At 47.2% G+C, this 17,446-nt stretch overlaps 2 protein-coding genes across 13 annotated transcripts in view; both read left to right on the forward strand.

Moving 5' to 3' along the window:
• ERC1 (ELKS/RAB6-interacting/CAST family member 1) overlaps positions 1 to 17,446 on the forward strand; it is a 2,439,553-nt gene that overhangs the window by 569,394 nt on the left and 1,852,713 nt on the right. The gene's annotated exons all lie outside the window — the stretch shown is intronic.
• LOC147733959 (uncharacterized) lies at positions 240 to 16,056 on the forward strand. Its single transcript, XM_086953573.1, has 5 exons — positions 240 to 313; positions 5,041 to 5,334; positions 5,430 to 5,670; positions 10,499 to 10,807; positions 15,973 to 16,056. The coding sequence occupies exons 1-5, from the start codon at positions 240 to 242 to the stop codon at positions 16,054 to 16,056; spliced, it is 1,002 nt and encodes a 333-aa protein (XP_086809699.1).

A 17,446-nucleotide genomic window follows, 5' to 3' on the forward strand; every position in this document is an offset into this window, starting at 1 on the left:
TAACCAAGGGCCCAGCCAACTGAAGCTCCAGCTGACCAGGGATCTGTCCTAGCACAACTGATGCCAGAGATGCAGGAGCCAGGGCATCTGGATAGGACCTAAGGAGTTCCAGCAGCCTCCTGACTCCAGAAGAGGCACCACTGCTGAGCTAGGGACACCCTAGAAGCAGACTCTGATAGAAGAACCAGGATCTCCAGAAGCATCAGAACCCTGTACACTTTCACTATCGACCTTCCAACATGGTGGTCTTGACTATGATCGCCCATGTCACGGATGGTCTGCTTCTGGCTGCCTCCATGCAAGAAATGAGCAGGTAAGGCAGGTGGAAGATTATGAAGCAGAGCGTAGAGCTGGCTCAGCTGCTTCTTGGGGTGCCAGGGAATCACAGGTCGCACAGTTAAGGAATGTGTGGGCGTTAATTGATGAAGTAATTGAAGCTTTTTTGGGGGGAGAGGAGAGGGCACTTATCATTAGCTGACACTATTGGTCAACAGTGGTGCGATAACATTTGACCTGGCCCTCACATCCTTAACATCTAGCAGCCATATGGATCGTGAAGTGCATGTGATGTGATGGATAATTGATTAGGTAGGTAAATGTGATCTAATGTTTACGTTGAGACGGGATCTTGGAGACACGCTGAGGTGTGATTTATGTGTTATATGATCTAGTGAGTAATGTTAAATGTAGTTTAAATATTTAAAATGATAGTAAAGTCCAGTTATTATCATTTTATTTTTCCTTTGTTTACACTGCGAAAAGCAGTGGGGCGACACTCCTCCGCCTTAGCGCAAAATCGACCATAAGAGAGCTGTACATGAGCACCAGATTACATAACAGAATGTCAGATAATTTTTCTGCTGTTTAGTTGCATTGTTGTTGATTTGCCCACGTTATTTCTAGGCCACTCCCACCCGTATTGTTGCTGGCCTGTATTGTGTTACTTGCACCTCCAACTCTCCAATCCCTCGTTGTGGTGCTTTCCCCTCCCACCCTTCTGTCATTGTTTCCGCCCTCCCTCATTGCTTGCATACCTTTTTTCCTCTCGTCATTGCTTGGCCCATCCTGTCATTGCTTCCACCCCTCCCACCAGAAAGCATTGACATATCCCATGGGTCTCGCCTACACTACCTATTGGCTTTGTCTGTGTTTTTAACCATGTTGCACAGCACCCCTCCTGACATCAATTTATATTAATTTAATCTATAAAGAAGGATTTGCAATGCAATAGGTCTCACTTTTATGTTACGTTTAGCTTTGAGAATGCTAATAACAATGCCTTTTATTTTTGTTTTCGTTTTTGAAACATAAATAAAAGGCATTGTTATTTACAATGCCAATAGCTTAAACTCACGTAAATGCGAGTATTGCATTGCAAAGGCTTGTTCAGCTCTGCCACTTGTTCTCAGAGCAATTTATGCTTTATTGTGCATCCGTTTGAATCTTTAAATCCATTCTCGCCCCAGTAATGGAGATATTTGTAGTATGACTGGACACAGTAAAAGGAATTGCACGCAGTGAGTGTGGGCAATTCTCGATCCATATTTTTTAGTACCAGAATCTGGGCTTTTAGTTCTGCCAGTTGAGCTGTGCAGTCTCCTAGAGACAGTGTCTGCGTATTGCTAGGACGGAACTTACCGTCCCCCATATGTCCTTTTGCAATCGCACAGGCTGTACTGTATTGCGGTTTACTTCCTGTGGCTGGCTGAGCTGAACAGTCAGTGTAAATTATGGATTCAAACTGATCTAGAGGCATTATTTAATTCGGGAGAGGATATTCTTGTTCGTACAGCAGGAATGCTTGTGTTTCTAATGTAGAGTCAAACTTGTAGTCTACATCTGTTGCAGTGAGAGAATTAGCCTATGATATCCATCGTGGATGCAGTGCTTTTGCATTTGGAACACTTGCTTTTGTAACGGCCTCTAAGGTTGGTACTGGGGTAACCACAATTATTTGTTTCCCCTGCGCTAGTGCGCTTTCTCTCGCTACTGCAGTCTGTACTGCTGTCAGTATTTTTTCTGTGGATGCAAAACGCATTTCATTGTTAGTGTATAAATGAGATTTGTATGCAATGAGTGTAGTTTCGCCTTCATTGAAGGTGAGGTAAGTGTACCCGGATTGACCTGTGATTACCCAGATCACCAAGTTTGTTGTGTTTACACTTGTGTATAAGTGCCTGGAAGCTTGTAGGGAACAAAGTATTTCTGTGTGTTTGTGTGTCAAAGGTAGAACTGAGGAATCCGGTCTAACTAAGTCATAAAAAGGTTTTACTTTTTCTGCGTAATCCAAAATGCATATTCTGCCAAAATGTAAGAATCCTAAAATGGATTGTAAGTTTTTCATAGTCTTTGGAAGTTGGAACAGCGCACATTTTTCTAAACAAGCATTTGCAATGCAGTAGGTCTCGCATTAGGAAAGTTTGAGCTATTGGTCTTGTAAATGACAACTTTTTTATTTATGTGTTGGTTTTGAAAATAGCTAAATTAATAGCTTTGTCATTTACAATGCCAATACTTATAACTTTCTCAAATGTGACACCTATAGCATTTGTAATGCAACATGTTTTGTATTTACCTGACTTAGATGTATTTTTTTTTTTTGTGAACCTTTATTTGTAGCACATGCAGTTACAAGTATGGGCCTACAACCATCCCGACCGGCCGCTAAACAGAGCGAGAATACTGCAAGCAATATGTATAGTTTTAGCAGTTCGAAACCCGGGGTCATAAAATAACAGTACATAGCTTGTAATCAGACACAATAGCTTGAAATCAGGATTTAAGAGGTTCATTTTCAAATAAGGAACTAAGGAAGAGGTGTCGCACAGTTGTACACAGTCCCGCAATAGTGTGCGAATCAGGATATCTACAAACAGTATTAAGACGGAGGAAATATCGGGGGGTAAGATATACAAAGCAGAAGAAATGCAGGCGCAACCCCAGCGTGCAGCAAGTCAAACCCCTGCCCCTCAACACCAAACATACCACGAAGAGCATGAGCGACGACGACACTAAAAAGAGAAGAAAGACTAAAGGGCCATAGAAACAAATACCGATCAAACACCCATCCCGTAACCCCCCACCCTGCACACCCGCAGAAGGCCATGGCCTACCCCCCCAGCAGCGTGCCTGTCGCCCTAATAGAGACCTGAAATATAGAAAGATAGGGGAAAGAGGGAAAGAAGATAAGCGGAGGAGGGCCCTCATCGTGCCGCCCGGCCCCGCCCTTCACCTTGAAAATCCCAGAAAGGAAGCAATACTGTAATAAAGAATAACAAATCCCGAGCACAATAGCGATGAAATCTCGATCGAACATACCCACTGCACCGTCTGCCAACAATAAAGCCAATAGACCATGAACCACATCATCCCTGACCCTGTCTGGCAGCGGTACCGCCAGAAGTCTACTCGTTAATCAATTTAAAGCACAGTCCTGAGGGTCCAAACAATATGGGTGGGTCCGGTTGGGGCGCAGTCATAGAAGAGCACAACAATCCAAATCTATCTAAGTATAGACAGCAAAAATCAGGCAATATCGACACCGGTCTCGGGAACTTCCCAAAGTTCACAGATAATAACATCATCCAGGAGAGGAGAGTCGCACAGTTTGGCCACCGCCGCGACAGGACCAGGCCAGTCCAAGAGGGAAAGCAGCGCTCCATCCCCAGCCGCCAGTTGGATATGTGTCCCAAGGAGACATGCATACGAGCAATCAAGTCGGTCAGCGCGGGCACGGGAGCCCGGACCTCGAGCGGCTCCCGGTGCCTCTGCGGAGCTGGAACTTCCTCCATGGACTCAGCAGCAAGTTCATCGGCAGCCCCCTGGAATCGGACCGTGGCCGCTAGAGACGGCGAGACAGCAATGGCGTCCAGTCTTTCACCCAGGTCCCAGGCATGGGAAATCATGGTCTCGTGCAAAACTGTTAGGGCAGCCAACACGTACCAGGATGTGAACTCCTGCGTATGTTGCCAGCATCCCGGCCCCATCCGTGCAACAGCCACCTGACGTGGACACAGGCCGTAGAGGAGGGCATCAGCCGCCATCTTAATCCAGTCGGCCCCGTCCCTCTTCACCACTGTCGGGGGACCAGGCCTCACCGCGAGGGCGCCACGGGATGCGTCCCCGGGGCAAAAAGCTGTGAGGCAGACTCCTGAAAGGAGAGCCACCAAAAGGCTAAAATCCCTGCCGGGCCCCAGGAGTCGCCCGCCTATGTTGGGGGCAGTCCTTGGCTATGCCCGGGCAACAAAGTTTGGGGAGGGGGCAGGAGGCATGTGCCCCCTCCCATCCTGTGCCACCACACTGCCCCTCCAGGGTCACCGCCAAGCGGACCGGGTCTTCACCGCTAGCAGCGGTCCTTCATGTCAACGGACCCACCGACAGGCCCCCTACCGCCATCAACGGCCGCCGGTGCTGCAGCTGCGGCCAGAGGCCCTGCCGAGTCAACGCCCCGGTCTCATCACCGCGTGGGTCGCGGAGCAGTCGGGGACAGTTCTCAGGATCTGCTGCACGCAGGAGCTTTGGGAGCAAACGGTAGGTGTTCGTTTTCTTTCTCCTATTAAAGTATGCCTTCGTGGCTCAGGATAGACGTCAGGATAGACGTGTGGGGCGAAAGGGCTCACGGAGCCGAGCGACTATGCGGCCATTTCGAATGGCTGCTTGGCTCCTCCCCCCTGACTTAGATGTATTGATATTACAAATAACAATGGCTTTTAATTTTTTTAATTAATTAATACTTAAACAAAAGTGATTGTAATTTATAATGGCAATAGCTTAAACTTTTGTAAATAACTTTTGTGAAGATTATGTTCAGTGTATTTTATTGTGACGAAAATCCAAGAACAGAAGTGAAATATTAACATCTTTTTGTGACATTTGTAATGAAGCTTGAAACATTGAGAGAACATATTTGAACCAGTTGCTGTTGAATGGTTGCACAGATTAATGCTATGATGGCGCGGAGTGATGTTGTGGTGGCGACAAGTGATGCTGTGGCGTTCAGTGATGCTGTGGTAGCACATAGTGATGTTGTGGTGCCCTGAGTGATGCTGTGGTGGCCCTGAGTGATGCTGTGGTGGCCCTGAGTGATGCTGTGGTGGCCCTGAGTGATGCTGTGGTGGCCCTGAGTGATGCTGTGGTGGCCCTGAGTGATGCTGTGGTGGCGCTGAGTGATGCCGTGGTTGCGCTGAGTGATGCCGTGGTTGCGCTGAGTGATGCCGTGGTTGCGCTGAGTGATGCCGTGGTTGCGCTGAGTGATGCCGTGGTTGCGCTGAGTGATGCCGTGGTGGCGCTGAGTGATGCCGTGGTGGCGCTGAGTGATGCCGTGGTGGCGCCGTGGTGGCGCTGAGTGATGCCGTGGTGGCGCTGAGTGATGCCGTGGTGGCGCTGAGTGATGCCGCGGTGGCGCTGAGTGATGCCGCGGTGGCGCTGAGTGATGCCGCGGTGGCGCTGAGTGATGCCGCGGTGGCGCTGAGTGATGCCGCGGTGGCGCTGAGTGATGCCGCGGTGGCGCTGAGTGATGCCGCGGTGGCGCTGAGTGATGCCGCGGTGGCGCTGAGTGATGCCGTGGTGGCGCTGAGTGATGCCGTGGTGGCGCTGAGTGATGCCGTGGTGGCGCTGAGTGATGCCGTGGTGGCGCTGAGTGATGCCGTGGTGGCGCTGAGTGATGCCGCGGTGGCGCGGAGTGGTGCCGCGTTGGCGCGGAGTGGTGCCGCGTTGGCGCGGAGTGGTGCCGCGTTGGCGCGGAGTGGTGCCGCGTTGGCGCGGAGTGGTGCCGCGTTGGCGCGGAGTGGTGCCGCGTTGGCGCGGAGTGGTGCCGTGTTGGCGCGGAGTGGTGCCGTGTTGGCGCGGAGTGGTGCCGTGTTGGCGCGGAGTGGTGCCGTGTTGGCGCGGAGTGGTGCTGTGTTGGCGCGGAGTGGTGCTGTGTTGGCGCGGAGTAGTGCTGTGTTGGCGCTGTGGTGGCGCTGTGTTGGCGCTGTGTTGGCGCTGTGTTGGCGCTGTGTTGTGCTGAGTGGCGCTGAGTGGCGCTGAGTGGCGCTGAGTGGCGCTGAGTGGCGCTGAGTGGCGCTGAGTGGTGCTGAGTGGTGCTGAGTGGTGCTGAGTGGTGCTGAGTGGTGCTGGGTGGTGCTGGGTGGTGCTGGGTGGTGCTGGGTGGTGCTGGGTGGTGCTGGGTGGTGCTGGGTGATAATGTGGTGGTGCTGAGTGATAATGTGGTGGTGCTGTGGAGGCCCTGAGAGGTGCTGTGGAGGCCCTGAGAGGTGCTGTGGAGGCCCTGAGTGATGCTGTGGTGTTCCAGAGTGATGCTGTGGTGTTCCAGAGTGATGCTGTGGTGTTCCAGAGTGATGCTGTGGTGTTCCAGAGTTGTCAGGATAACCAAATCAGGGCTGACTGAGTCAGTAGCAAAGCAATAACTTAACCTAACGCCAGGATAACCAAGGGCTCAGCCAACTGAAGCTCCAACTGACCAGGGATCTGTCCTAGCACAACTGATGCCAGAGATGCAGGAGCCAGGGCATCTGGATAGGACCTAAGGAGTTCCAGCAGCCTCCTGACTCCAGAAGAGTCGCCACTGCTGAGCCAGGGACACCCTAGAAGAACCAGGATCTCCAGAAACATCAGAACCCTGTACACTTTCACTATCGACCTTCCAACATGGTGGTCTTGACTATGATCGCCCATGTCACGGATGGTCTGCTTCTGGCTGCCTCCATGCAAGAAATGAGCAGGTAAGGCAGCTGGAAGATTATGAAGCAGAGCGTAGAGCTGGCTCAGCTACTTCTTGGGGTGCCAGGGAATCACAGGTCGCACACTTAAGGAATGTGTGGGTGTTAGTTGCTGAAGTAATTGAAGCTTTTTTGGGGGGGAAAGGAGAGGGTACTTATCATTAGCTGACACTATTGGTCAACAGTGGTGCGATAACATTTGACCTGGCCCTCACATCCTAAACATCTGGCAGCCATATGGATCGTGAAGTGCATGTGATGTGATTGATAATTGATTAGGTAGGTAAATGTGATCTAATGTTTACGTTGAGACGGGATCTTGCAGACACGCTGAGGTGTGATTTATGTGTTATATGATCTAGTGAGTAATGTTAAATGTAGTTTAAATATTTAAAATGATAGTAAAGTCCAGTTATTATCATTTTATTTTTCCTTTGTTTACACTGCGAAGAGCAGTGGGGCGACACTCCTCCGCCTTAGCGCAAAATCGACCATAAGAGAGCTGTACATGAGCACCAGATTACATAACAGAATGTCAGATAATTGTTCTGCTGTTTAGTTGCATTGTTGTTGATTTGCCCACGTTGTTTCTAGGCCACTCCCACCCGTATTGTTGCTGGCCTGTATTGTGTTACTTGCACCTCCAACTCTCCAATCCCTCGTTGTGGTGCTTTCCCCTCCCACCCTTCTGTCATTGTTTCCGCCCTCCCTCATTGCTTGCATACCTTTCTTCCTCTCGTCATTGCTTGGCCCATCCTGTCATTGCTTCCACCCCTCCCACCAGAAAGCATTGACATAGCCCATAGGTCTCGCCTACACTACCTATTGGCTTTGTCTGTGTTTTTAACCATGTTGCACAGCACCCCTCCTGACATCAATTTATATTAATGTAATTTATAAACAAGGATTTGCAATGCAATAGGTCTCACTTTTATGTTACGTTTAGCTTTGAGAATGCTAATAACAATGCCTTTTATTTTTGTTTTCGTTTTTGAAACCTAAATAAAAGGCGTTGTTATTTACAATGCCAATAGCTTAAACTCACGTAAATGCGAGACCTATTGCATTGCAAATGCTTGTTCAGCTCTGCCACTTGTTCTCAGAGCAATTTATGCTTTATTGTGCAACCGTTTGAATCTTTAAATCCATTCTGGCCCCAGTAATGAAGATATTTGTAGTATGACTGGACACAGTAAAAGGAATTGCACGCAGTGAGTGTGGGCAATTCTCGATCCATATTTTTTAGTACCAGAATCTGGGCTTTTAGTTCTGCCAGTTGAGCTGTGCAGTCTCCTAGAGACAGTGTCTGCGTATTGCTAGGACGGAACTTACGGTCCCGCATATGTCCTTTTGCAATCGCACAGGCTGCACTGTATTGCGGTTTACTTCCTGTGGCTGGCTGAACTGAACAGTCAGTGTAAATTATGGATTCAAACTGATCTAGAGGCATTATGTAATTCGGGAGAGGATATTCTTGTTCGTACAGCAGGAATGCTTGTGTTTCTAATGTAGAGTCAAAATTGTAGTCTACATCTGTTGCAGTGAGAGAATTAGCCTATGATATCAATTGTGGATGCAGTGCTTTTGCATTTGGAACACTTGCTTTTGTAACAGCCTCTAAGGTTGGTACTGGGGTAACCACAATTATTTGTTTCCCCTGCTCTAGTGTTCTTTCTCTCGCTACTGCAGTCTGTACTGCTGTCAGTATTTTTTCTGTGGATGCAAAACGCATTTCATTGTTAGTGTATAAATGAGATTTGTATGCAATTAGTGTAGTTTCGCCTTCATTGAAGGTGAGGTAAGTGTACCCGGATTGACCTGTGATTACCCAGATCACCAAGTTTGTTGTGTTTACACTTATGTAAAGGTTCCTGGAAGCTTTTAGGGAACAAAGTATTTCTGTGTGTTTCTGTGTCAAAGGTAGAACTGAGGAATCCGGTCTAACTAAGTCATATAAAGGTTTTACTTTTTCTGCGTAATCCAAAATGTATATTCTGCCAAAATGTAAGAATCCTAAAATGGATTGTAAGTTTTTCATATTCTTTGGAGGTTGGAGCAGCGCACATTTTTCTAAACAAGCATTTGCATTTTCAATGCAATAGGTCTCGCATTAGGAAAGTTTGAGCTATTGGTCTTGTAAATGACAACTTTTTTATTTATATGTTGGTTTTGAAAATAGCTAAATTAATAGCTTTGTCATTTACAATGCCAATACTTATAACTTTCGCAAATGTGACAACTATAGCATTTGTATTTACCTGACTAAGATGTATTGATATTACAAATAACAATGGCTTTTAATTTTTTTAATTAATTAATACTTAAATAAAAGTGATTGTAATTTATAATGGCAATAGCTTAAACTTTTGTAAATAACTTTTGTGAAGATTATGTTAAGTGTATTTTATTGTGACGAAAATCCAAGAACAGAAGTGAAATATTAACATCTTTTTGTGACATTTGTAATGAAGCTTGAAACATTGAGAGAACATATTTGAACCAGTTGTTGTTGAATGGTTGCACAGATTAATGCTGTGATGTCGCGGAGTGATGTGGTGGCGACAAGTGATGCTGTGGCGTTCAGTGATGCTGTGGTAGCGCTTAGTAATGTTGTGGTGGCCCTGAGTGATGCTGTGGTGGCCCTGAGTGATGCTGTGGTGGCCCTGAGTGATGCTGTGGTGGCCCTGAGTGATGCTGTGGAGGGCGTGAGTGATGCTGTGGAGGCCCTGAGTGATGCTGTGGAGGCCCTGAGTGATGCTGTGGAGGCCCTGAGTGATGCTGTGGAGGCCCTGAGTGATGCTGTGGAGGCCCTGAGTGATGCTGTGGAGGCCCTGAGTGATGCTGTGGATGCCCTGAGTGATGCTGTGGAGGCCCTGAGTGATGCTCTGGAGGCCCTGAGTGATGCTCTGGAGGCCCTGAGTGATGCTCTGGAGGCCCTGAGTGATGCTCTGGAGGCCCTGCGTGATGCTCTGGAGGCCCTGCGTGATGCTCTGGAGGCCCTGCGTGATGCTCTGGAGGCCCTGCGTGATGCTCTGGAGGCCCTGCGTGATGCTCTGGAGGCCCTGCGTGATGCTCTGGAGGCCCTGCGTGATGCTCTGGAGGCCCTGCGTGATGCTGTGGAGGCCCTGCGTGATGCTGTGGAGGCCCTGCGTGATGCTGTGGAGGCCCTGCGTGATGCTGTGGAGGCCCTGCGTGATGCTGTGGAGGCCCTGCGTGATGCTGTGGAGGCCCTGCGTGATGCTGTGGAGGCCCTGCGTGATGCTGTGGAGGCCCTGCGTGATGCTGTGGAGGCCCTGCGTGATGCTGTGGAGGCCCTGCGTGATGCTGTGGAGGCCCTGCGTGATGCTGTGGAGGCCCTGCGTGATGCTGTGGAGGCCCTGCGTGATGCTGTGGAGGCCCTGCGTGATGCTGTGGAGGCCCTGCGTGATGCTGTGGAGGCCCTGCGTGATGCTGTGGAGGCCCTGCGTGATGCTGTGGAGGCCCTGCGTGATGCTGTGGAGTTCCAGAGTGATGCTGTGGAGTTCCAGAGTGATGCTGTGGAGTTCCAGAGCGATGCTGTGGAGTTCCAGAGCGATGCAGTGGTGTTCCAGAGCGATGCAGTGGTGTTCCAGAGCGATGCAGTGGTGTTCCAGAGCGATGCTGTGGTGTTCCAGAGCGATGCTGTGGTGTTCCAGAGCGATGCTGTGGTGTTCCAGAGCGATGCTGTGGTGTTCCAGAGCGATGCTGTGGTGTTCCAGAGCGATGCTGTGGTGTTCCAGAGCGATGCTGTGGTGTTCCAGAGCGATGCTGTGGTGTTCCAGAGCGATGCTGTGGTGTTCCAGAGCGATGCTGTGGTGTTCCAGAGCGATGCTGTGGTGTTCCAGAGCGATGCTGTGGTGTTCCAGAGCGATGCTGTGGTGTTCCAGAGCGATGCTGTGGTGTTCCAGAGCGATGCTGTGGTGGTGCTGAGCGATGCTGTGGTGGTGCTGAGCGATGCTGTGGTGGTGCTGAGCGATGCTGTGGTGGTGCTGAGCGATGCTGTGGTGGTGCTGAGCGATAATGTGGTGGTGCTGAGCGATAATGTGGTGGTGCTGAGCGATAATGTGGTGGTGCTGAGCGATAATGTGGTGGTGCTGAGCGATAATGTGGTGGTGCTGAGCGATAATGTGGTGGTGCTGAGCGATAATGTGGTGGTGCTGAGCGATAATGTGGTGGTGCTGAGCGATAATGTGGTGGTGCTGAGCGATAATGTGGTGGTGCTGAGTGATAATGTGGTGGTGCTGAGTGATAATGTGGTGGTGCTGAGAGATACTGGAGTAGCGATGAGGTTACGCTGAGTAATGCTGTTGTGGTGCTGAGTGGTGCTGTGGTGGTGCTGAGTTGGCGCTGAGTGGTGCTGGGGTGGCGCTGAGTGGTGCTTGGGTGGCGCTGAGTGATGCTGGGGTGGCGCTGAGTGATGCTGTGGTGGTGCTGAGTGACTTATTGCAGTGATCATTTTGATGTGGCCAATTGCACTCTCATATCGGAGCGCCTACAAAAATTCATAGGACTTGGCACTGTTGTGATCCCAGTATGAATAGTTTTCAAAATTGCATTTTCATGACATTTAAAGCGTACATCTTATGAGAGTTATCACCGGAGGTGTTTTTCAGGTCGCTGATCACCAATGGTATGACATTTACATTTTTTATGCTACAATGCAAGCAATCGTGGCACCGCATTCGGAGGGTGGGGCCCACAAAACAGATTAGTTAAACTGGGAAAACGTACTTTATTCATAATTGGAACACAAACACGTTTCTTTAGTTTAAGTCGTCCCAATGTTTTAAAACTTAGGCGAACTCGCATTCTAATTGCAAGTGTCAACATGAACAGGCTTGTTTTGAAGATGTAGTCCCCAAATTTGAGATTCCACAACAGAGAGGGGCTGTGAAGGACGGAGAGCCGACAGGCAGAGGCCACGCGCCGTGGACATCAAAGGAAGGGTGGGAGGGGAAAAAAAACTGATTAGCAAGCGAGAAAAGCCAGAAACACCAGGGGGGGAAGCAGATTGCCTTCAAGCCTTTGAAAACAAATGCCAGACAAATACCAGCGTATCGCGCACCTCATGCACTGTCAGAAGCAAGCCCCTTTTACAAAAGCGCTCGCGTTTGACGTGGCGAGCTAGTGGGATGGAGGAAAGGGAGCGAGGGGGAGCAGAAGCCTTTGATGGTGGTGTGCGAGGCCAAGCGCGCGCCTGGGAAAGCTTCATGCTTGAGTGCACAACATGCATTGCACGAAATCCGGCTGGTTTAAGAGATTTTGGTTCAGTAGTAATAGGTTCCGAGTTATAAATAACTCGACCTAAAAAAAATAGCAGCTAGACTTTTCCCTTTACTTGAAAGCTCATATCCCAAAAATAGGACATTGAGTTGGACAATTTTTGATTTTTTTAAAATTACATTTGGACCCTTCAGAGGCGAATCCCAGAATTACGTTATTCACTCTGTTCAAATTGCCCGAAAATTCATTGTCCGTCGGGTAGTTATCTTTTACATAGGAGAATACCTCTTCATCAAAATTTTGAAGTAACTCAAAAATTCTTGCTGAAAATAACCCGGGGCTATTTTTATACCCTTAAGGCTGTCTACAGAATTGGCGTCGGGAGCCTAGGGCCGAAAAGGTTATCAAATATCTACTTTAAGGCAATATATTTTGGCAAAAGAATTCATTTGAGATACTTAGTGACGTTTTTCTTTTTTTTCCTCACAATGTTATTCATTAGCGCAACACTGTGTGCATTCTGTACTGCAAATGTTTTTGTGCATGTGTTCAAATGTCTGTAGTCTAAAACTAAACAATATGAATTACGGGAAACAAAGGGGTGCAATTCTCTATTACACCTTGGTATTCAATTTGATCTAAGAGTTCCCTGACCTGTTTTTTCGCGTCATGCTTTATTGGGTACTGTCTCTGTGGAGATGGAGTATGTGTTAGTAGGATTTCATGGTGAGGTGACTCAGCATCCCACCCTACATCATTGTGGTATAGGGCAGGAGCTAATGCTACTGTCCACGCCTGCACGTATAAATGTTTCAGCGATTCTGGAACTAAGTCGGAGAAGGCTGATAAAATTACTGTTTCTCCCTTTGGGCAGTCCATAACACTCAGGTGGCCAATCTTTTTCTGCTAAAAGGATTTCGTATCCAAAGGACAGATTATCCCAAAAGAAACCTATCATTTTCCTGGGTATATATCCCTCCATTTAGAGTGTTATTTGATATAACTCGTGTGAGACACTTACCCTAGTATCAGGTGTCTCCACCATGATATGTTCATTCAACACGCTGTCACCAGAACCCATCAGGATCTGGCGAGCTATTGTTACTTCTGCTGCGCTGTCTATCATCGTCAGAGCCCATTCCCTGTTCAGAAGTTGTGTCCTCAGCAGCCTGGGCATTTCTTATTTTAAGACCCTCTACCTTCTTTTTAAATTGAGGTTTTGATTTTGGTTTATCTTCTTTTTTGATATAATAGTCTGAAGCGCGATTTATGTCACTTGGCTTGGTTCGCTCTTCTGATCTGTGTTCTGACCGTCCTTCCCTCTGAGTTTTTCGATGAATCCTGATTGGAACGAGAGAAACGTGTATCAATATCATGATACCTGTCAGGTTTTCTAATGTTATCACAGTTTCTAAGGTGATTCCTCCCGTTGAAGGGGTCCTGTTGAGGACACCAACCCTGTTATTGTGATGCATTTCGTTTATTTTGTTGTTAATATCCCATTTCTTTTTAGAAGGATCTGGTGTTTGCTTAGTGTTATCCTTTTCATGTTTTCCCATTACTTGCGGTTTCATAGGCCTAGCTCCCAAATTATCGCTACGTAATTCAGCGTATGTATCTTAGATCATTTTGGGCAAATCCAACTCCTGTTGTGCAGGACTGCACTTCCTTAATTGTTGGCGTATGGCCACCACTGTTGCCTCCCCTTTTATGTTAGCTAACAAATTTGTAGATACCTGGGAAAAATGGCCCATTAATTTCTTCCCTAAGTTTAGAGCAGGTTCTGCTCCATACTCATTCTGTATTTGCCGTAATACTTCTAGTATCACCACAATTGAAGGGGTGCCATGGTATAGATTGCAGCAAAGACTGAACCCCAAGTGGTACAATCCTCTATCGGGGTAGCTATCCCCATTGGCAACCAGATTGTCAGTATTCTGTGTTTTTCTTGTGGGCCTGTGTGTGAAAACGCTGCCTCTCATTGTGCTATCCAGAATGGTATTTGCTTACATTTAGTGGGCATTCTTCCCAGTTCTTGCTCAGTTTTTGTGAGGTACTTTTCATTGCGGTCCCTTGTAGTTGACCTGCTGGAGTAAGCCTTGTGGGCTGGAGTGTGAGTGTTCTCATAACGAACTTTGACAGAATTCTGTAAAGGTTTATTATTTCTTTATGATGTGGACTTAAGGCTGCTATTGGCAATGTGTCAACTTCTGGATACGATGTGTAAGCAGCTAGAACCAGCCAAGTTTCTTCGTCTCTGCTGAGCGGACCCAGTCTAATTTTTTCTGTGGTGTAAGGGAGGGCACCTTTATACCAGTTTATATATTTCTGGTACGTTAACGGGACCTCACTTCATCGTATGCATTGTATTCTTCTGGTATTTCATCCTGAGTATAAGAATGAAATGTACGTGTGTGTGCATCTGCATGTGGGAATTTATTTCAGAAATAGAACATCTCCGGACTGTATGCTTCGTGCGACACAACCACAAAGGTAACAGTGGCACCTAAGTCTGGGACTCCAAAATCTGCTAATTTTAAAGTAAGTGCATTTCTGAAATTTTCTGACATGTTTGTTGCACCGTCCTGCACTCCTTCCTCCACTGCTTTTTCATTTATTGTTTACCACAGCCTCACCTTGGACAGACCTTTCCAGAGGTTTTTCAAGGAAAAATGGAGATAAAGGGTTATGCACACTGTAAGGACCAATAATCCTTCAAGCTTGAATATACCTACAGCCAATACATATGGTATACCTACTCAGCTGCTGCGTATTTTCCCTCCTCAAGTCTGTGTAAATGTGAGTAGGTGTCCCAGAGAGCACAACTGAAGTACTCAGATTTGACCGTTAAATAGCAACCAAACCAACGTTTGTGACGCCATGTTGTGTAGTTCCTACAAATCTATATAGGATCTGCAAGTTTAGACAACCTATACTAAGGGATTGGTGCTTAACTGATTCCAGACTGTGTGAAAGTGGCTCGATATGTACTGGACCAAAGTAAGGTGCAGTGTGTATAGAGGCCACCAACCCCAGAGGTTAAAGTCAGGGCGGACCTTACTCTCAAAAGTGGTAGCTTGGTCGAGCAGTAAGGCAGTACCAGAGGACAGTGTAACGCATTTGTTGTACACACTCAGTCAGCAAAAGGTTTCACACACTCAAGAACTGAACTCCAGGACAATTGTTTTTATATCAAAAGATATAGTTGCTTTATTTTTAGAACCAGCAGGTATCAAAATATACTTTTCTCAGTGGTGAGTAATCTCAGGTTATTGCTTTGCAGAAAGGCAATGACTTGGTAAACACAATAGGTACAGGGGTTGCAATAGGCAACATAGTTCCATACACAAGTTAGCATTGAGCTCAATGGGTTTTTCAACACAATTACAGTTGATTACTTTGTAGATTACTTTTGTAAGTCCAAGACTGGATCCTAGATTCAGTCCTGGGGTCTAAGCTGGAAACAGTTTAGTAAGGAATAAAAAGGTATTTTAAAAGTTAACACTTAAAAACTTTTCAGTGAAAATCTGACAATGTTGTCCAATGGGAGAAAAATCAGGTTGCAGATAAAGTACGTTCTCGTTACTTTTGTAATACAGTACTGGGCTCCTAGGTCCAGCACTAGGGTCTCGACTTACGGCAGGTGTGTAATTACGTTTCAGTAGTATGTGCGAATTTTAAAGAATATTTCAAGTTATCCAGTATTGGGGTATCTTTCATAGATTCACATGCTTAGAATCATCCCCGCTGACGAGGTGGGAGTCTAACGGTACAATAAAATATATACATTATAGTAATAATAACATTACACCATAGGCTATAGTAGATAGCAAAGTCACTACACTAGCCTATCTTAGTCCTTTTGCAAAAAGAACCAAACTTGGAAGCCAGCCAATCAGGCATCAGCCCCTCCTAGAACCTTCCCCACAGAGGCAAACCCTCAGATTTTCTACCACACCTCATGTGTTAGGGAGTCTCCCTGAGCTTTGCTCAGTTTTTATTTTTCCTCTAGCTTTACTTCTTTGAAGAAAGTATGTCTGATTCTAAGAAGAGTTTGTTTTTGGCCTGTTCATGTGGAAAGAAGAGACTACATTGAGGACCCACATAAGGAGTGTATCTATTGTCTCTACCCAGCACACAAGGTCAAGGACTGCAGGATTTGTAGAACCTTCCCTGCCAAGACCATGAAGGATAGAGAGGGTCGTCTGCTGGTTTGGTTGGAGAAGATGAAGGCATCATCTGAAGTGGTTTCTGAAGGAGAAGAAAGTGTCAGTCAAGTGTCCACCCCTGTGACCAAGAAGAGGGATAGATCCGGAGATCCCCCTAAGAAGCTAAGTAAGACCTTGAAATCATCCTCTTCTGAAGTGGGTCACTCGTCCTCAAAAAAAGAGAAGGTCTCTTCTGAGGTAAAATCAAGAGATAAGGTGAAGGTTTCTCAGAAAACTACCTCAAAATCTTTCACATGTCGACGCCAGCTTCGTCGCCGAAGATCCCGTTGACGATGCCTCCACCGTCGCCGACAGTCATCCTGTCGTCGATGAGTATCCCGTCGACCACACTTCATATTCCGTCAACGAGCCCGCCGTCGACGAGCCATCCGTCGACGGTACTACCGTCGACGATCTCACCGTCGACATGATTTTGCCCTCGACGGCGAGTCCACTGTCGACGACAACTTCAACCATGACATCGACGACGTCTTTTCCGTCGACGACTATGATCACAGCGTCGGCGATGCCGTCCGTTACAGCCATTACAGCAGAATATGAATCACCATCGACATATATTGCTGCCACTTTGAAGCATAAAAGACCTCTGCCTTTACAATTTATGCCTATTTTGAGCTCTAAATTGTCGTCTACCAGACAATTTTATCATGATGTTTCGCATATTTCTCCTTTGCCTCCAAGGCATTACTTGGAGGAATCAAAAGATGATGACCCCAACGGACAGGCACATGATCCGCCACAACTAAGGATAAAATATCAAGACGATGATGATGAAGAAGAATATTATGAGCCATGTGAGTCTCTAAGGGAGCCTCAAGAAGTTTTCCATCAAGAGCCAGTGGTACAAATGCCTGCTTCCTTGCTTCAAGATCTGATGGCAATGCTGAAGGACTACAATAGTCGTTTTCCTCCAGCTCCACCTCCACAACAACCTGCTCCTGTACAAATGCAACCGGTGACTCCTGCAACCCCAGTTTCTGAGCCCCAGATGACGTTGCCTTCACGCCTACTTCAAAAGGGAAGGAGCAAAAAAATAGAATAAATTTGCTCCACACATATAGAAAAAACATGATTTTGCTGCCTAACTATACCTTCCCCGAGGTAAATATATACCCCAGGCCCTCCACTACTGTTCGTCTTCACCAGAGTATGTACATGATTATGAGTGACACTCGATTGACACCATCACACACGTTTGGTTGTTCCTAGCCCAACGCAACCATATGCACGCAAAAGTTCTTTTGCACATGCGCCGTG

The sequence above is a fragment of the Lissotriton vulgaris genome, chromosome 1_2 (assembly GCF_964263255.1).
Source record: "Lissotriton vulgaris chromosome 1_2, aLisVul1.2, whole genome shotgun sequence".
Taxonomy (NCBI): Eukaryota; Metazoa; Chordata; class Amphibia; order Caudata; family Salamandridae; genus Lissotriton; species Lissotriton vulgaris.